The 17,607-nt window shown below is 30.6% G+C and overlaps 5 protein-coding genes across 7 annotated transcripts in view; 4 read left to right on the top strand and 1 right to left on the bottom strand.

The window, feature by feature from the left end:
- LOC108749881 (40S ribosomal protein S13) overlaps window positions 1-1,002 on the top strand; it is a 1,831-nt gene extending 829 nt beyond the window's left edge. Inside the window, exons 2-4 of one of the 2 annotated variants that reach the window (XM_018488886.1) lie at window positions 55-182; window positions 473-785; window positions 831-848. In XM_018488886.1, the coding sequence (XP_018344388.1) occupies window positions 55-182; window positions 473-777 (433 nt within the window). In that variant the 3' untranslated portion in view covers window positions 778-785; window positions 831-848. Of the gene's footprint in view, window positions 1-54; window positions 183-472 lie in introns of both variants that reach the window. The other variant, XM_018488884.1, reaches the window with a different exon arrangement.
- Window positions 1,003-2,273: 1,271 nt separating this feature from the next.
- Window positions 2,274-7,119, top strand: LOC108749857 (vesicle-fusing ATPase 1-like). Its single transcript, XM_018488848.1, has 10 exons — window positions 2,274-2,403; window positions 2,645-2,733; window positions 3,509-3,733; window positions 3,957-4,584; window positions 4,710-4,934; window positions 5,113-5,412; window positions 5,564-5,854; window positions 5,938-6,122; window positions 6,197-6,355; window positions 6,608-7,119. The coding sequence occupies exons 1-10, from the start codon at window positions 2,392-2,394 to the stop codon at window positions 6,723-6,725; spliced, it is 2,232 nt and encodes a 743-aa protein (XP_018344350.1). The 5' UTR covers window positions 2,274-2,391; the 3' UTR covers window positions 6,726-7,119.
- Window positions 7,120-10,940: 3,821 nt separating this feature from the next.
- On the top strand, window positions 10,941-12,659 carry LOC108749883. The gene is made up of 3 exons (XM_018488888.1): window positions 10,941-11,265; window positions 11,335-11,513; window positions 12,497-12,659. The coding sequence occupies exons 1-3, from the start codon at window positions 11,109-11,111 to the stop codon at window positions 12,647-12,649; spliced, it is 489 nt and encodes a 162-aa protein (XP_018344390.1). The 5' UTR covers window positions 10,941-11,108; the 3' UTR covers window positions 12,650-12,659.
- LOC108749882 (sepiapterin reductase) lies at window positions 12,660-13,687 on the top strand. Its single transcript, XM_018488887.1, has 3 exons — window positions 12,660-12,910; window positions 12,998-13,308; window positions 13,399-13,687. The coding sequence occupies exons 1-3, from the start codon at window positions 12,676-12,678 to the stop codon at window positions 13,639-13,641; spliced, it is 789 nt and encodes a 262-aa protein (XP_018344389.1). The 5' UTR covers window positions 12,660-12,675; the 3' UTR covers window positions 13,642-13,687.
- A 729-nt stretch (window positions 13,688-14,416) lies between these two features.
- LOC108749875 (tetracycline resistance protein, class H-like) lies at window positions 14,417-17,550 on the bottom strand. 2 transcript variants are annotated; one of them, XM_018488878.1, is made up of 7 exons: window positions 17,410-17,550; window positions 17,171-17,330; window positions 16,826-17,086; window positions 15,742-16,091; window positions 15,320-15,596; window positions 15,052-15,234; window positions 14,417-14,721 (listed from the first exon to the last, which is right to left on the bottom strand). In XM_018488878.1, exons 2-7 carry the CDS (start codon window positions 17,253-17,255, stop codon window positions 14,426-14,428), a joined length of 1,452 nt encoding a protein of 483 aa, XP_018344380.1. In that variant the 5' UTR covers window positions 17,256-17,330; window positions 17,410-17,550; the 3' UTR covers window positions 14,417-14,425. The 2 variants fall into 2 exon arrangements, with proteins under 2 accessions (XP_018344380.1, XP_018344379.1); XM_018488877.1 differs by having other exon boundaries at window positions 17,171-17,550.
- Window positions 17,551-17,607: the final 57 nt, after the last annotated feature.

Genomic DNA, 17,607 nt, shown 5'->3' with positions numbered 1-17,607 from the left:
TTTTTTTTTATAGTTTAAAATGAATATTATATGATGGCATATTATATTTTTTAGAAAAGGTATATCTCAGTCGGCGCTTCCTTACCGACGAAGTGTACCAACTTGGTTGAAACTAACACCAGAAGATTGCAAAGAACTTATCTATAAGCTAGCGAAAAAAGGACATACACCATCTCAAATTGGTAATTTTGATATATTATTATTTATTTTTCTGTTAATAAAAGCTTTACTAGCTGCTTATTTAAAGGAATCAATATATTTGAAAGCAAACTCTACTCGAGGGATCTTAGAGTTTTTAATTTGATTTTCTCGCATATATGTTTGCAAGATTATAATAAGTGATGTTTGATGTGAATTTGATCATTTGTTATTTCACAATAGGTCATCACTGACACTTTTGTAAAATAACAAGTTCGATAATTATCAAAATGACAAAAAAAACGTATATAAGACAACATTTGTATTTTTATAGGTGTCATACTTCGTGACTCACATGGAGTAGCACAAGTACGATTTCGTACAGGAAATAAAATTCTGCGCATTGTAAAGAGCATGGGTCTGGCTCCCGATCTACCAGAGGATCTCTATTACCTGATCAAAAAGGCCGTCGCTGTGCGTAAACACTTGGAACGAAATCGCAAAGATAAAGATTCCAAATTCCGTTTAATTCTCGTTGAGTCGAGAATTCACAGGTTGGCACGTTACTATAAGACGAAAGGATCTCTGCCACCAAACTGGAAATACGAAAGTTCAACGGCCAGTGCTCTTGTAGCTTGATTTTGTTTAAAAAAAAAAAGTAAATTGATGTCTTCGGAGTTTATTAAAGCATAATATTTACATATTATGCTTTATTAATAAAAAAAAAAAAATTTGATGTCTGGAGTTTATTAAAGCATAATATTTACATATGCTTTAATAAACTCTAAAGACATCAAACTTTTTTTTTTTATTAATACTGCCGCTACGAATTACGTTATATACACACGCGATATATATGTACACGCACACATATAGCCTGTTTGATAATAAATGTAAATACTTTTTCAATTAAATTAAACTGGATAATATAGTTCTCTCCTCGTCTCCCTCCTCCATCCGTAATCCTCTGAAAGAATGTGATGACTTCTATCATATGCCTGTGGTGCGCACGCTGATTGTACGTAATCATAAGGGACCTACAGTTTCTATTCCGAATGACGATTTTGTTTATAGAAATGCACATGGCAAGGATACTCTTGGTGGTTTGAAACTGCCTACGAGCGTACGAAAATTTTTTTGTTCTGCCTAGGATCGAATCCGGGATCTCTCAGGTCAATAATTAAACGAGCTATAATTAGATGTTTGAGAAAGCAAATTTTATTATTTTACAATATAAATTTTCACCGATATGTTTCGACTATAATTAGTCCTTATAAGTCCTCATTGTAGAAATATAATTACCTCATATAACAAAAATTAAATTAAAGTATTTTAAGGATTATCTGAACTTTGATTTTCAATAATCAGTATAAACGCAACCATATTATATTTAGTCAATTTGTCGAACGATAAAAATTTAGAAGAAATTCTGCTAAGCCAAGAATTTTTCGGATTCTTGAATTTTATATTTAATTAATACTTTCTTTCTGTACGCATAACAGATTAATTTAAAATTCTTTTTTATTTATTCCGATTTGAACAGAATGATAAAATCTAAAAGCTATACGCGATTAAGAATATAGAATTTTTAATTAATATTTATCCAATACCACCGAATGTATTTAGGATTAAATTCTTCTTTTAATAATTCGCGAAACATTCCCGCAATACAACCGAGAATTAGTTGAAAATAAAGAAAAAAATAAAAATTTTTTAGTTACAAAAAATGTACATTCCGTACACACGTCATTTATGACCCAGTGGTGAATTTGGAAGTTATGCCGGTTGATACACACAAATTGAGGCCGGCAACGCACAAAACTTGTTCTTTTGACCTTTGTCAAGTTTTGATCAAACTTTTTTTAGGAATAGAAAAGAGATAAACTCAATATTTAACCAGGACCAGGTGCTCTTAGTATTTCAAAGAAAAGAAATTATAATAATTGTAATAATTATAAATTTCGAAAAATTAGTGTAGACAATAATTTAGAAACTAATAAATTCTCGCAGGATAATTAATAATACATTGGAAAAAATTAAGATTTCTGCCTAGTGGGAGATTTCAAACGCAACACAGAGAGCGACCTGGAGGAGTAACAGAGTAACAACTCGCTCTTTCTCTCGCGCATGACTGTGGTCAACTTTGCCGCATCAATATCAAAGGTGTAGAGTGGTGCGGACTGTGAACACGTTTGCGCCACTGTGTCGTAGTTCGTAGTGCAGCCAGAATTTGTTGATTTCTCGTCGTAAGACATGTCGAAGATGGTGAGTACCATTCAGATCGTGAAAATCAAGCGTGGGTTTTGTTGCCACCACAAACCGACCGGTGGCGATGCCACCTGGAGTTGTCGGTTTCGCGGATAAGAGCGCGTGCGAGGAGCCTCCGCACAATCTGCTCCGCTCCGTCGTCCCTCCCCCTTCGAATCGAAGCCGCATCAATAACTCCCCTTCGTCAAGCTTGTTGTCTTGCATAAAATATAAGGTAACGTAATCTTATATGCTTCAGCGGATGAAAGCAGTGAGGTGTCCCACGGACGAGCTCAGCCTCTCCAACTGTGCCATTATCAACGCCGACGATTTTCCTGATGATGTCAGGTAAGATGACACATGATTTGACACTCGTTTCATTGTTGTTTTACACGTATGATTGTCTCTAAAAAATCAATTGAGAAATTAAATATTTATATTTTACTTAGTTCATAAATTAATGCATATTTATGTTACATATATATTTTCACCTATGTCTTAAAATTAATTCTAGATAAAATATAAAAATAGGTTGAGTTCAGAAAAATTATTGATTATACAAAAGAATATATTTTAAAGAATATTTTCATCGTAAATTTATCTTATATTTATTATATAATTTATTAATATATTTGAAGAATTTATTACATAATATACATACAATTATAATTATCTTATAAATATCCATATAATTGTTAGTGTTAGTTATAAAAATTTAAGTTAGGTTATAAATTGTACATATTCAAACAATGTAAAATAATCTGTGGCTACACGGCCTATACAATAGGTGTTCTGTAAATTAAACAAAAACATCTATCGTATAGATCATGGACTAGGCGCACATTGTAAATGTAGCCAGCCAAATAAGACAACAAATTATTTATCTCATTTATTTATTTTATAGAATATACATTTTTAAATAAAAACTTTAAAACATTTTATAGTTTTATTAACTTATATAAACTCAATTGCACAAATTATTATTTATATAAATTTGTTTTATTTTAAAATTCCTTAAAAATTTACACGAGTTTTTTTATAGACTATACAGAGTCATGTATATTTTTAAATCATGATACAATAAGTATATTGATTGATATGTTTATTTTATTGTCCGTTACAGGCATATTGAAGTAACTACAGCACCAAATTATCATTTCGTGTTTACTGTGAGAACACATCATGAGATTCCACGTGGTACAGTTGGTTTTAGCTTACCTCAACGGAAATGGGCAACATTATCTCTCAATCAAGAGATTGAAGTTCGGCCATATCATTTTGATCCAACTTCTAACACAGAATGTTTATGCAACATCGTTTTGGAAGCTGATTTTCTGCAGAAAAAAACGTATGTTAATGGAAAAGCTACATACCATACACATATGACAAAAAATTAAAATATTTATATGTATTAATTTATATGTATTAATTTATAAAATATTTTATAAAATATTTGTAATTAAATGAACATAATTAAGTTTATACACAAATGCACAAAGAATTTGGATTTGAATACTGTAGTCTTCTATTAACTTTTTTTTAATTGTTATATTAATATATTGTTACTACAGTGTCACTTTGGAACCATACAATACGGATGAAATGGCTAAGGACTTCTTGATGCAGTTTTCCGGGCAGGCATTCACCGTGGGTCAGCAGCTGGCATTTCAGTTTAAGGATAAGAAACTGCTTGGATTAGTCATCAAAAGTTTGGAAGCTGCCGACTTGTCAGCCATCAGTTCGGGGCAAAGTACGATGCCTAAGAAGACAAAAATGGGACGTTGCTTGGGCGACACTATAATCCAGTTCGAGAAGGCAGAGACCTCCAGTTTGAACCTTGTTGGACAGTCTAAAGGGAAAGCTGTCCGACAAGCGATTATCAATCCAGATTGGGACTTTCAGAAAATGGGTATTGGTGGCTTGGATAAGGAGTTTAGCGCTATTTTCCGAAGAGCCTTTGCATCCCGTGTTTTTCCAACGGAGATTGTCACTCAATTGGGTTGCAAGCATGTAAAAGGAATCTTGTTGTATGGACCACCTGGTACAGGAAAGACGTTAATGGCTCGGCAAATAGGAACAATGTTAAATGCAAGGGAACCGAAAATTGTAAATGGTCCACAAATTTTGGATAAATATGTTGGAGAGAGCGAGGCTAACATCAGAAGATTGTTCGCTGATGCAGAAGAGGAAGAAAAGAGGGTAAATAATTTGAAATATATATTATTTGGAAATATATATTATGGATACAGTATGTATATAAATTGGATTCTCTTTACATGTAACAGGCGGAAAAAATTTAAGAATAATATTGTATATTTTTTTAGCTTGGACCAAACAGTGGACTTCACATAATCATATTCGATGAAGTAGATGCTATTTGTAAATCTCGAGGTAGTGTTGCTGGAAACACAGGGGTTCATGATACAGTGGTTAATCAGCTTCTTGCAAAAATTGATGGTGTTGAACAATTAAATAACATTCTTGTTATTGGTATGACTAATAGAAGAGATATGATCGATGAGGCTTTGTTAAGACCTGGCAGATTGGAGGTAAAGAATTTATTTAATAAGACAAAAAGTTTTTATAAGCTGAACGTGCACGAATATGAATAGAATGTTTTTAGTTCAATTCGCGTTAATTCAATACAGTTTGATATATCTCCTTAAGATATATCTTTCTATTTGTTATTTAATATTTTAAGTGTATCTTTATTTTCCATGCTTAAAGTTGCAAATGGAAATTAGCTTACCAGACGAACATGGACGACACCAAATTCTTAATATCCACACATCCCGAATGAGAGAATATAAAAAAATAGCGCCTGATGTAGACTTAAAAGAGATGGCTACTTTGACTAAGAATTTTAGTGGTGCAGAATTGGAAGGTTTAGTTAGAGCAGCCCAAAGTACCGCCATGAATCGATTAATTAAAGCTTCCAACAAAGTGGAAGTAGATCCAGCTGCAATGGAAAAGCTTATGGTATCTCGAAGTGACTTTTTCCATGCATTGGAACATGATGTTAAACCGGTAAGTGGTCAAGAATTGAAAATGTTTGTTATTTATTGAATAATTATTTTTATAATTGGACTCTGTGAATGTATATTAACTAATTATTCTTATTTATATATTTATTTATATCAAACATAGCAACTATATGTTATATTTTCACATCGTTTAGGCATTTGGTACAAGTGCTGAAACATTGACCCAATTGTTAACTCGTGGAATTATTCACTGGGGAAGACCAGTGGTTGAAATACTCGCTGATGGCGGTCTATGCATTCAACAAGCTCGGGCGACTGAAGGATCTGGACTTGTTTCTGTTCTTTTGGAGGGACCACCGAACAGTGGAAAGACGGCGCTTGCCGCACAAATTGCAAAGAATTCGGACTTTCCATTTGTTAAAGTGTGTACACCCGAAGACATGGTCGGTTTTATTGAATCGGCAAAATGTCTTTCTATACGAAAGGTATAATATAACTTATTTTATATTTCTCTATAAATATATTTGTAATTATATCTGATGTAATTAAAATAATTTGTACATTTTAGGTGTTTGACGATGCATATCGTTCGCAGCTCAGCTGCATTTTAGTTGATAATATTGAACGTCTTTTGGATTACGGCCCAATTGGACCAAGATATTCTAATCTAACATTGCAAGCACTTTTGGTGTTATTAAAGAAATCGCCGCCGCCTGGTCGTAAACTATTAATTCTATGCACTTCTAGTCGTAGGTAAGATAAAAATTTTTTTCTATGGAAAGAAGTAATTTAAAAATGTATTCTTAATAATATATTTCTTTTTACAGACAAGTTTTAGATGACCTGGAATTACTTTCAGCATTTAATACTATCCTTCATGTGCCTAATTTGTCAAGCCCTGATCATTTGTTAAGTGTGTTAGACGAAGTTGATCTTTTTTCAAAACACGAAATGGCTTCTTTGCATGCAAAGCTTCAAGGAAAACGGTAAGATATATAGTATATGGAACCTACAGTTTAACACCGGATCCAAACGGCGCTGGTGATCAAAGATCTTCTTAATCATCAGATGTCATTTTCGGCTCCTTAAACGCAAAAAATCACGTAGGGAGGCGCAAGTGGGATTGAATCCGATCTACAGATCGCGAATCAATCGCACCGAGTGGAAAGTCACTCGACGCCTAATATATGTATATTTTATTATGATATATTTTATCACCATGCATTTTATGATTTCAGAGTTTTCATCGGTATTAAAAAATTGCTTTGCCTAATTGATATGGCACGTCAAGTGGAACCAAGTTACAGAGTCGCAAAATTCTTATCGAAACTAGAAGAAGAAGGCGGTCTAGAGTAAGATGTATTCCATTTCAAACTGCATTACTTTTGGTAGTATAGAAAAAGAAAAGGCGAATGTTTTTGAGTGTAAAGTCGTTTCAAATTTAAATTATTTAAGTTGAGTCGACTTTGATCACCCTAAAACGAACGCATTTTCAAATTGTAGTAATTTAAATGTAGAAATTTATAGCTTCTGTGTATAAGTGATATAGATATAATCAGTGATATCTAGATCTTCTCTGTGTTACAATGAGTTCCCATATAATAGGTAGATGACCAGCTTGTATTGTGATCAGCATATCTAAAAACACGTAATTAACTCTGTATTTTAAAGTACAAGTACATTATTGCAGATATTTAAACAAGCGTTATCAGTTTTATAAATCACAGAAATGAATACCATATTTTCGTATGATATTTTCATACATAAGTATTTTTTTATGATTCAATTTGATTTAGCTCTGATTAACTCTAGCAAACTTGTTCATTTTATAAACTTTTAACAGCGTGATAGATTTATTTGTTAGGCCTGTATTTGAAATAATTTGCGACTTGAATATATATCTAATTGTTGCATAATAATGTATAATTATTGTATAGTTACTAAACGGGAACGTATATATGTAAAAAAATGGAAATATTTAAAATGACATACAATACCTAATTTTATTATAAGGATTATTGGTTATACTGAGTGCATTTCTCTCTTTCTTATAGGCTTATGTATCTTTAATACGCGATTAAATCGATGAAATATTTATATTAAAAAAATTATACAAGCAGTACTTATTTAGCTTTAGCTGCTTAATAGCAGAAGATGATTGCACCAATGTCGTTTATCGCTATTTAAAAATTTGAAGATAATTCTTCATCTTTCTAAGTTATAATTGTAATTATAACGTTGACGGAAGAAGAAAATTTCTATAAATAGCTTTATCACAAAATTGCAATAAAAGCAAGTGAGTAAAGAGTGCGAGCAAAGCTGGACGTGTTTCTATGGTTGTATATTACACATGATACATATTTATTCCAGCACAGATATTTTTAAAGAACAATATCTTGAATGTGTACACAGATTTGTGATTCTAGAACAGTGCTTCCTATTTGTGACAAATTTGCTACTTTATTGGAGAGAGAAACATAATATAGGAGAGTATGTCTATTTAAGCAATAGTTCAGTAATGCCATAGTTATTAGCAGATTAAATAGCATATTAAGCAAATAGATAATTGATAAAGTATTTTCCACGCCAGATCAAACACTCTGTGTTTAAGTATATATTATTTTAACATATGATTAAGTCAATATAATTTAAATAATTTTTCCATTATGTTACTTTTATGCATCATAAGAAAAAGTAACGTATTTAATTAATTAAATTTTTATTATGCGTGTGTAATAAAAAAAAATTAATTTTAAATAATATTAGGAAGTAAAATAAGAAGAAAAAGAATATTCTAAACACGTATATCTTTTTTTCATTGTGAAAGATGTCATAAGAAAATAAAATTTATGAAAAGAAGAAACCATTGGAGTGTTGTTAACAATCTTCTTGTATATGTTAAAAGATTTATATTAAAAAACGTTGGGAAACACTGTTCTAGTTTATAATTGAGAAAGCATTATTTATAAGGACATGACAGATTGACACTTATCCATAAGATGATGAGTAGACCTTGCGGTATTCTACTTTTAATTATTGAATAGCAATAAACATAGCTATATACAAAGAGTACTTGTTATATTCTCGTATGCCGTGTATTTATTGTTGAGTGCATCTGTGAGTGCACATGTATATTATACGCAATGGATAATGTGCACATGTTGATTCGATGTTTGTCACTGCAATTCGGAGAGGGAAAAATGATAATAGAATAGCCATAAGGAATATTAGTCAATATCTGTGTCAATAATTCTATCTTCAGGGCGTATCAGTATAAAGAGAAGGAACATTCCAATTGTCTCATGAGACATATTTATTCTGTTACGAGTGATCTCAACGAACAATAATGGCAAGAACACGTTACACACATATGTACTTTTTTTTAGTTCGAATTAAGATAGATTAATGATTATGTAATATGTGTCCACGAAAATTTTCCAAAAGTCACGTGATCAGGAATATAACCCTCCACCCCAAAAGAATTAGGTAGATCTTATAAGAATGTAACGTCGATTTAAAGTTGATAATTTTGGCTACAAGTAGTGCGACTTTTAAAGTTCTGATACCAAATATGATCACAAATACACACGTACAGATACATACGACTTTTTTCACGTTCAATGAATTTTTTATTGAAATTAAATGTATTGCGTTAATGTTTTTTTAAATTTTTTTGTAATTGATTAACATAACTAAGAAATTATTTCAAAAATATTTTTCTTTATTACATTTCATCTGCATGATTTGTTGATAAAATTTTTCGTCTTGTTCGTATGACTGGCAAACTTTTCAAAAAATTGGTGTAAAAAATAAATATTCGGTGACATATTAATGCTGATATTTTTAAAGGCGGTCATCATACACTAATATACACTATTAAAAAAAAAGAAATTTGCTTCCAGTACATGTAATGGAAGTAAATTTCAAGCAGGTAAGATTAAAAATATTGAATGTTGAGTAACTTAAATTTAACGTTTACTTATTAAATTTTCATGCAAATCTATATAAAATTTAATAAAAAATGTACCGAAAATTTTGTAAAATTTTATGAAAAGTACACTTTCATGTACATGTACTTAAATATACTTTTCAGTTGCAGATACATTAAATTTAATTAGTGTCATAAAATTGAATTTAATTTGTGTAAAAGTACATTAAATTTTATGACATTTTTTACAGTGTAGTTTTCAATTATGTTTTCCGAAAAAATTTGAAATCACAATCTTCATGCAATCCCATGTAATGAGCTCGTTCGTTGCAATACAAAATTCAAATTTAGCACGTTAAGTCAGTACAATATTTATACGTGAAATAAAATGCGAGCACGTACAGATTTGTGATCATAATTTAATCTCGTTTTACTTTAAAAATCGCGCTATTTGTACCTCTCAAAATTCACAGATTTAAATCAATATTCTTATAAAATCTAACTTCGTCAAATGCTTCGAGGAAATAATAGAGGATCGTGTTCTCAACATAATTAAATCCATATGACCTATGGAAATTTTTAAAAGTTGAATCGGGCACATAGTAAATTTGTTATTAGAATATAATAAATTATTTCGATGGCAAATTATTAACAAATTATTAACGAATACTAATATAAGTTTATTTATTTTTTATATAGTGTGTTAATTATATCTGTTATGGCTTGAGGAATTCGTCAAGCTAATTATATGCATTATATGTATAAGAAATGAATTGTAGACGTCATACATATTGCAGGCGTATATTATGAAGAAATTTCGCTTGTGCAGTATTTCTTGTAATATAATCGACTATTTGTCTCTGTATTAATCAATGTGATCTGCTATCGATGCAAGACAGAAATAAAATATTATACCCACAAATATAGAAAGTCTTCAATAACGTCTCATAAATAAAGATAAAAGAATCAAGTGAATAAAGTTAATACACATTTATCTCCATAATATTTCGCATAAAATATTCTTGAATGTTGAAAATGGAAGATCAAGCATAATAAGTCTGATAAGACACACTGCAATTATGTGTGTATATATACAATTATTTATTTCATATCTAATTTGTAGCAAGAGTTATAAGAACGATTTTTTGTTTGTTTATCATAATTTATTCTTACTGTGTAATAACGTGGACAGATATAGTAATATTACCAATAAAAATTAGTGTTATCAGCAAACAGAAAGCTAAACTGCATAAACATAATAAGGATATATATACATATATATATCTTAATTAATATAATACGCATAATAATTTCATACTCAATATATATTTTATTTTATATAATATATATATGTATATACTATATATTTTATATATATATATAATAAAATAAATCCAAAATAAATATAATTCATTTTGTAGTTCATATATAAATGTGATTTAGAGAAAATGTATATATATATATATATAAAATATATAGTATAAACATATATATATTATATAAAATATATACACGATATAAAATCAGTAAAAAATTCCATGTTATAATCGATTTAAATGTTAAAATATCGTTCGTGATATCGACGAACGGTCGATACCACTTTTAAGTATATATTGATATCAGTTGTTTTCACTGGTCCACGGTGGCGGAATGCTTTTATCATGGGAGTATAACGTTCTTACACAATATGACGCAATCTCCTCGTGTATTCAGTTGTATTCAGTTGACTAATAGAGGAAAAAAGCGAAAGTGCAGTGAGTGCGGCGCAATTCTTAAGCAAGGTCATTTTTAGATAACTGCATGATTTAAGAATGAAAACGGATGCTAGCGATCCTTGGTGCGGAACGCGTGCGGAAGCTGCGGTCGACGACGATACGCCGAACGATCGTTTTGAAGATTCTTTCTTGGACGAAGACCGTCCAAGCCATCGCCGATTGTCCGACTCGGAACAATATCTACAAAAGCTGTGTAAGAATTACCGATTCACGCCTTTGACTGATTTTTTTTTTACGATTTCTAATTTCTTTTCTGTGACAGATTCTAGGTTGAAAGTGCTTCAGGGAGGTACCACGAAAAAGGATCTTGTGACGTCGCTGTCAGTGGCAAAGGAGGACTGCATCGCGCGTTTAATCACCTCTGGGAACAATCCCCAGTCTGAAGAAGAAGCTGAATTGGCGTCGAATCCTCTGGTACGGCACATAGCTCCTCATCTGCAGGTGAGCATCTGGATGGTCAATAATAATAATAATAATATGATTATGATGATAATGATTGAGAATATGATTCTTACAACATTTATTTGCTAAATCCAGGCCATAAAGATTTCTTCTAAGGCTTAGAATTTAGAATATAACATATATATAACATCTGTCTATATATCAATCAAAATAAGATAACACAATACGTCTATATATATCAGACTATATATGTTTATCATTTATCATAATCTTATCTCTATATATAATATTATTATAATTATTTAGAATATTATTTAGAATACCCCCCCCCCTCTCCCCGCCTCAAATCTTAATAAAAATACACTTATTTGACGTGTTTTCACTCAAAACGAAAGAATCTGACAAGAAAACGCAACGGTCAGTCTCGTGAATCGAATTATTAAGCTTCAAAGTTAGAGACAGATTGATATCTGTTATCCTGACTCAAATATAGTCATATACATATACTGTGTATACAATAATACATATACATATACTGTATATATGTATATGTATTCTGTATTAATTATACAAATTTACTGCTTTAAAAAGACAAATTTACTGCTTTAAAAACATAAATTCACTGCTTTAAAAACACAAATTCTCTGTTTCACAAACACAAATTTATTGCTAATGCAAAGAATTTGAGTGCTTAAAGCAGTGAATTTTTGTTTGTAAAGCAGTGAATTTCTATTTGCAAAGTAATGAATTTATGTTTTTAAAGTAGTGAATTCATGTTTTTAAAGCAGTGAATTTATCTTTTTAAAGCAGTGAATTTGTGTATTTAAAGTAGAATGTATACATAGTGCTATATCAGATCAGAATGACAGATATTTTATCCTCCTTCTAACTTAATGCTTAATAACTCTGTTCACGAGGCCAACTGCTGCGTTTTTTTGCTAGATTTATTTATTTGTAACAGAGTCTTATCAGTCTTATTTTGTTTATAAATATATAATATTTGATATTTGTGTTATCTGTAGGCTTTAACAGCCAGCGAATTAGTTCATCTTCTGAAAGCAGATGTACTTCAAACAACTATACAGGCTGAGCAAGAACAAAATAATACAGAGGAATTACAAATAAATCCATTAACAGAGCCATCAACAGAATACAAGCCAGAGCTTATTAATTAGTTTCCATAAATTTACATAAGACAACCATGTCGATTGAAGCATTATCTGGCAAAGTTTTTCTACTGGTAACGGGCGCAAGTCGCGGAATCGGTCGCGAGATTGCGATAACATTTGGTTCGATGCTGGAGGAAGGCTCGCGTGTTCTTTTATTAGCGAGAAATAAAGATGCGTTGGAAGAAGTCGCGAAAAATATATCTTCTAAAGTAAAAGTTTGTACTATTAGTGCAGATTTAAGTAAATCAACTGATACAAAGTTGGAAGGTAAATTAAAGTTTCCATTTTCAAGCGTATTTTTTAAATACAGATATAATCGCTGAAAAAAAATGTATTTCTTTTATAATGTTCTAGAATTTCTATCGGAATCTTTGAAGGAAACTACTCCCGATGCGTTTGATCGAATGGTTCTAATACATAATGTAGGCTCCATGGGCAATGTTTCTCAAGCTGTAAATGACATACGGGACATAAACATTTGGAGAGAATTTTACGATCTGAACTTTTTCGTTCCTGCTGTATTAAATACGGTGGTCATGAATACATTTAATAGTAAAACTATTAAAAAAATAGTTATTAATATCACATCCATATATGGAATTCAAGCAGGCGTTGGCTGTGGTCAATATTGCTCGGTGAAAGCAGCACGAGAAATGTACTTTAAGGTATACATATATGTTTTTTTAATATACTCTATCCATGTTAATCACAAAGTAGATATCATATTTTTTCAATATGCTTTTTTCTTCGTACAGGTTTTTGCTTTAGAAAATCCTGATGTAAACGTATTGAATTATTCACCAGGACCTGTCGACACGGATATGTTTGCAATGGCTTGCGAAAAAATTATTGATCCCAAAGCCAAAAAGGCATTTAATGAGATGCGAGAAAAGAAAACTGTATTGACCACAGAGCAGACTGTTAATCGTCTTGTGCAAGTCTTGAAAGAGCATAAATACAATTCAGCCGATCATGTGGATTATTACGATAAGTTGTAAAAAGTAAAAATAACAATATTTATAGAGAGAAATTCTCAGTAAATAAATTTATTCTTTTACATTGAAAATAATTTTGCTTTATATTTTTAAAGATGAAAAAAGTGAACTTACGAAATAATATAAAAATATACATAGAATTTCTATCTCTTTATAAATACTTGATCTATACAGCATACTTTATCTGAGAGACGTCCTGGGAACATCTTAGAACGTTCGTAAAACATAAGGACATTTCTTGGAAATCTGTGCTGTTTAGGTAATATATATACTTTTTCTTTAAAGCTTTCTTGTTGAATAAATAATCAAAGTTAATAATATTAGAATAACAATTAATGTATTTACAAAGTTGTACAATTTAATTTTTTTAAAATCCCAAGTTAAGTTATAAAATATTTATCATATTTTTATGTGCCTACTTTAATTTCATACGAATTCTATTTTGTATTTTCGCTTGTAAAATATTGCAATATAAAAAAATGTTAAGAATGTCCATAGAAAAAATACATATATACGAAAAGTACTAACACTTTCTTTCCTTCCGTCATAAAAATAGATTACACATCGAGCATCAAATTATAAAAATGCGAGGCCATTAATTGGAAATTGTTCATAATATTAAAACAAAAGAGTGTATATACATGGCTTTTATTCACAAATTTGTATACCTGTATATAATATAAAAATTTCACAAATCTAAAAATCTAAAAATCTATAAATATACAATAAAAAATACTTTACATATTGTTAAGAATATACATACGAGAATATTTCTTCTCACATTTAGCTAATCATTTGATTTATTTTGAGTAAAAACATTTGTACTTCTGTCTTCTTGATAAGATATCAACGAGACATTATTGTCTTCTGTTATTGGAATATAAGACACTGTGAGGTTTTTTATCACTTGTATTTGAATATATATCAATATCACAATAGTTATGACGTAAAATACTGTCGATAAAAACCACACTGGAAGAGGATATAAAGGTGGCATGTAGTGGGAGTATATAAAAGTATACAGAGAATCTGCTGCAAATGGTAACAGTGTCTCTAGAGTCATAGCCAGAGAGAAAATCTTTCCTGTTGAAATAAATATATTTTTTAATATACTCTTTACAAGATTAATGTAAGTATTTCAGAAAACCATTAGAGATTGTACACAGACTAAAAATATTTTATCTGACACGAATCTACCCAGCAAACAGCAACAAATAGTAACATAAACCTTAATTATAATTTCCCACTTAACAACTATTGTTGTTATATAATTATTATACTACAATTATATTATTAAATAGGAAATTATACTAACAGTTATGTTATTGTTAGTTAGTGCTTGCTGGATAAGTTTTCTTTCTTTTTATAGTTTATTTTATAACCATTTATTAAAATCAAAATACAAGGTTTTACCTGCATCCTGCACAGGTACTGCCTTGGATAATATAGCACGTATCATTGGTCGAGATATGTCTCCAAATATTCCTAGAACCATTGATAAATACATATGCCAAGACAACCATGTAAAGGCACGTACCAAGGCACTACCAAAAGACGATATAATAGATATTATAGCAATTACAGTCTCTGGAAATCCTAAAATCATACAAAACACTTCATAAATTCTTGATAAATTATTACAACAAATAATGAATTGTGTTAAAGTGTTGTTAAAACGAACCTGCATATTTCCGCATTACTTTGATACCAAATATCGTACCAAATACTTGCACTACAATATCTGCAGCATTATAAACAGAATATTGTTGTATAGTCCAGCCAAGCCGCGCGCTTACGAACAGATATCCGATACTGAGAGAGCCTTCAAAAACAATCAAGAGAAATGTAAGACAAGCTACGCAGCTCCAGACTAACGATCTATTGAATCCGTATCTCTTCTTAAAACATGTATCAATAAGATCTTTTATTAACGTTAAGTCAAATACATTGCAGATACCCTATAAAGATAAATAAAAGATGATTATTCGCTATTCATTTGAAATATTCATTATAATTCATCTTCTAATAATCTAGTCTCTATTGTAAGTTGGCTTGTGCGTCTACTTCTTTGACTTGATTTAATGAACGCTTTGAAACACCTACGGAAGTTTGACTTTGTACAGTTTCCGGGACGAAAAGTAATATGTACAATGTTGCCAGAATGCAGAACACAGTCGCAACACTGAATACAGCAGTGTAACCGCATGTGTCAAATATCGCTGGACCAGAAAGCAATCCAATTAATAAACCGAGAGAGACCAACGCTTGTAAAAAGGCGAAATGCCATGCCCGCTCTTTATCGTCTATTATATCAGTGATGTAACATGATGTAGCTAATAGCAATACGCTTAGGCCACCAAAGAGAGCAACAGGAATATAGGCTATCAGGAAATACCAAGGTACAATATCCCAATTAGCCATTACAGAGAGTAGAATATAAGTTAAAGATACACCTAGAATTACGGAAACTGTGAATAACTCTATTACATTTCCTAAAAGCGTCATGGATTGATCATAATGTGTGAATTATGAAATTTCTTATCATACATATAATTTTTGCAGGATTATTCTCTTATCTATTACTGTCTATTATAACAATTATTATAATTCAATCTACAATTGAAATAAAATAAAATTGCAGAGCTCTGGGAATCGATCATGTAATTTTTTCTCTGGAATGGAAATGTAATAATTTTTAAATATGTATGTATTGACCTTTTACGTTTCAACCATAGGAAAAAAATTACATAATTGACTCCCTGAATCAAGTTGGGTTTTAAGTAATAATACTAAATTATAAAGGAATCATACTTCAATGATACTTCCAATTATTTCTGACAACGTTATATTATTATATTTTATATCATTGTAACATTTTCTACCATTAACGATTTTTTTCATAATTTAGAGTTATTACTTAATTAGCATTAAATCCCAGCTTATATATAGCTCAAAGCCATTTAACTCTAAAGTTTTAATTTTAATTTCTATTGAGATTTTATTTCAACATTTATATAATTTAATTTCAATATATAATACTTCTAAAAACAATAAAAAGTTTCTCTCACGCGATTCTCTTTTACAATGATATTCATACATCAACAAAAATATGATTACAATTGAATATCTGAATCTTAATGATTCTTTCTAAGTTAAATCTTTAGTGCTTAAATAAAAATATGATTACTTATATATCCGGAAAGCATAAGAGGCTTCCTGCCATATTTATCACTCCATGGACCCAGAAATAACATTAGGAGTGATGGGGTAATGCTTTCTATGAAGGATTTACCCATCAAAATATTGGCCACGTACGGTTGGGCTAAAGAATTAATTTTTTTTGCCTCCTCGCTAGTGCTATTGTTATGAAGCACAAGGCACTCCGTTTCATTTAATTTCAACGTTATGAGGCACGTACGATATACTAGCAAATCTATGAAAACAGTACCTGCAAAAAAATACATCCATATAGCCGTTGTACTAAGATGAAAAATTATTTTTTTCATAATTTAGAGTTATTTAGGTTTGTTACCTGACATCGACAAAGAGATCAATAGCAGTAATAAGGGCGGTTGCACAAATAAATAACATCTCCATTTTTGTGGAATACGATCCATAATCTTCTCTAATGTTCGTCAAAAACTAAATATTCTCTAGGCGGTAACACAGTAACAAATGCTTGATAAAACGGTCTGCAAGTGGATTTAATTCTAAAGTTGTTTATTTGATGTGGTAATAATTAGGAATTGCTGATAAGAAACTATGATATACTCATTGTCAGCTTTTCTTGTCACTTGTCCGAATCGTTTCTTTGTTGGAAAATTGTTTGTATATGTACATAACTTTACATATACCATGTGTATGAGTGCGCATATCTGTGCATGTATGTCATATATTTTTCTTCTCTCAGACGCAATCAATGGTAAAATGTAATTGCGATCAGCCGATAACACGTTTTCCAATTGGCGC

This window comes from Trachymyrmex septentrionalis, unplaced genomic scaffold (assembly GCF_001594115.1).
Source record: "Trachymyrmex septentrionalis isolate Tsep2-gDNA-1 unplaced genomic scaffold, Tsep1.0 scaffold32, whole genome shotgun sequence".
Classification (NCBI taxonomy): domain Eukaryota; kingdom Metazoa; phylum Arthropoda; class Insecta; order Hymenoptera; family Formicidae; genus Trachymyrmex; species Trachymyrmex septentrionalis.
This window is presented reverse-complemented; position numbering and strand designations above follow the sequence as displayed.

What these genes read in the sequence shown, in the direction of transcription:
- LOC108749857 (XM_018488848.1), top strand. An exon ending in GATTTTCCTGATGATGTCAG is followed by an intron (nt 2,734 to 3,508) that starts GTAAGATGACAC and finishes TGTCCGTTACAG; the next exon opens with GCATATTGAAGTAACTACAG. An exon ending in GCAAAGCTTCAAGGAAAACG is followed by an intron (nt 6,356 to 6,607) that starts GTAAGATATATA and finishes TTATGATTTCAG; the next exon opens with AGTTTTCATCGGTATTAAAA.
- LOC108749883 (XM_018488888.1), top strand. Translation starts at nt 11,109, where the DNA reads ATGAAAACGGATGCTAGCGATCCTTGGTGCGGAACGCGTGCGGAAGCT. An exon ending in ACAATATCTACAAAAGCTGT is followed by an intron (nt 11,266 to 11,334) that starts GTAAGAATTACC and finishes TTTCTGTGACAG; the next exon opens with ATTCTAGGTTGAAAGTGCTT. An exon ending in ACATAGCTCCTCATCTGCAG is followed by an intron (nt 11,514 to 12,496) that starts GTGAGCATCTGG and finishes TGTTATCTGTAG; the next exon opens with GCTTTAACAGCCAGCGAATT.
- LOC108749882 (XM_018488887.1), top strand. Translation starts at nt 12,676, where the DNA reads ATGTCGATTGAAGCATTATCTGGCAAAGTTTTTCTACTGGTAACGGGC. An exon ending in AACTGATACAAAGTTGGAAG is followed by an intron (nt 12,911 to 12,997) that starts GTAAATTAAAGT and finishes ATAATGTTCTAG; the next exon opens with AATTTCTATCGGAATCTTTG. An exon ending in CACGAGAAATGTACTTTAAG is followed by an intron (nt 13,309 to 13,398) that starts GTATACATATAT and finishes TTCTTCGTACAG; the next exon opens with GTTTTTGCTTTAGAAAATCC.
- LOC108749875 (XM_018488877.1), bottom strand. Translation starts at nt 17,255, where the DNA reads ATGGATCGTATTCCACAAAAATGGAGATGTTATTTATTTGTGCAACCG. An exon ending in TATGCTTTCCGGATATATAA is followed by an intron (nt 16,092 to 16,825) that starts GTAATCATATTT and finishes CCGTAATTCTAG; the next exon opens with GTGTATCTTTAACTTATATT. An exon ending in AGTACCTGTGCAGGATGCAG is followed by an intron (nt 14,722 to 15,051) that starts GTAAAACCTTGT and finishes TTATTTCAACAG; the next exon opens with GAAAGATTTTCTCTCTGGCT.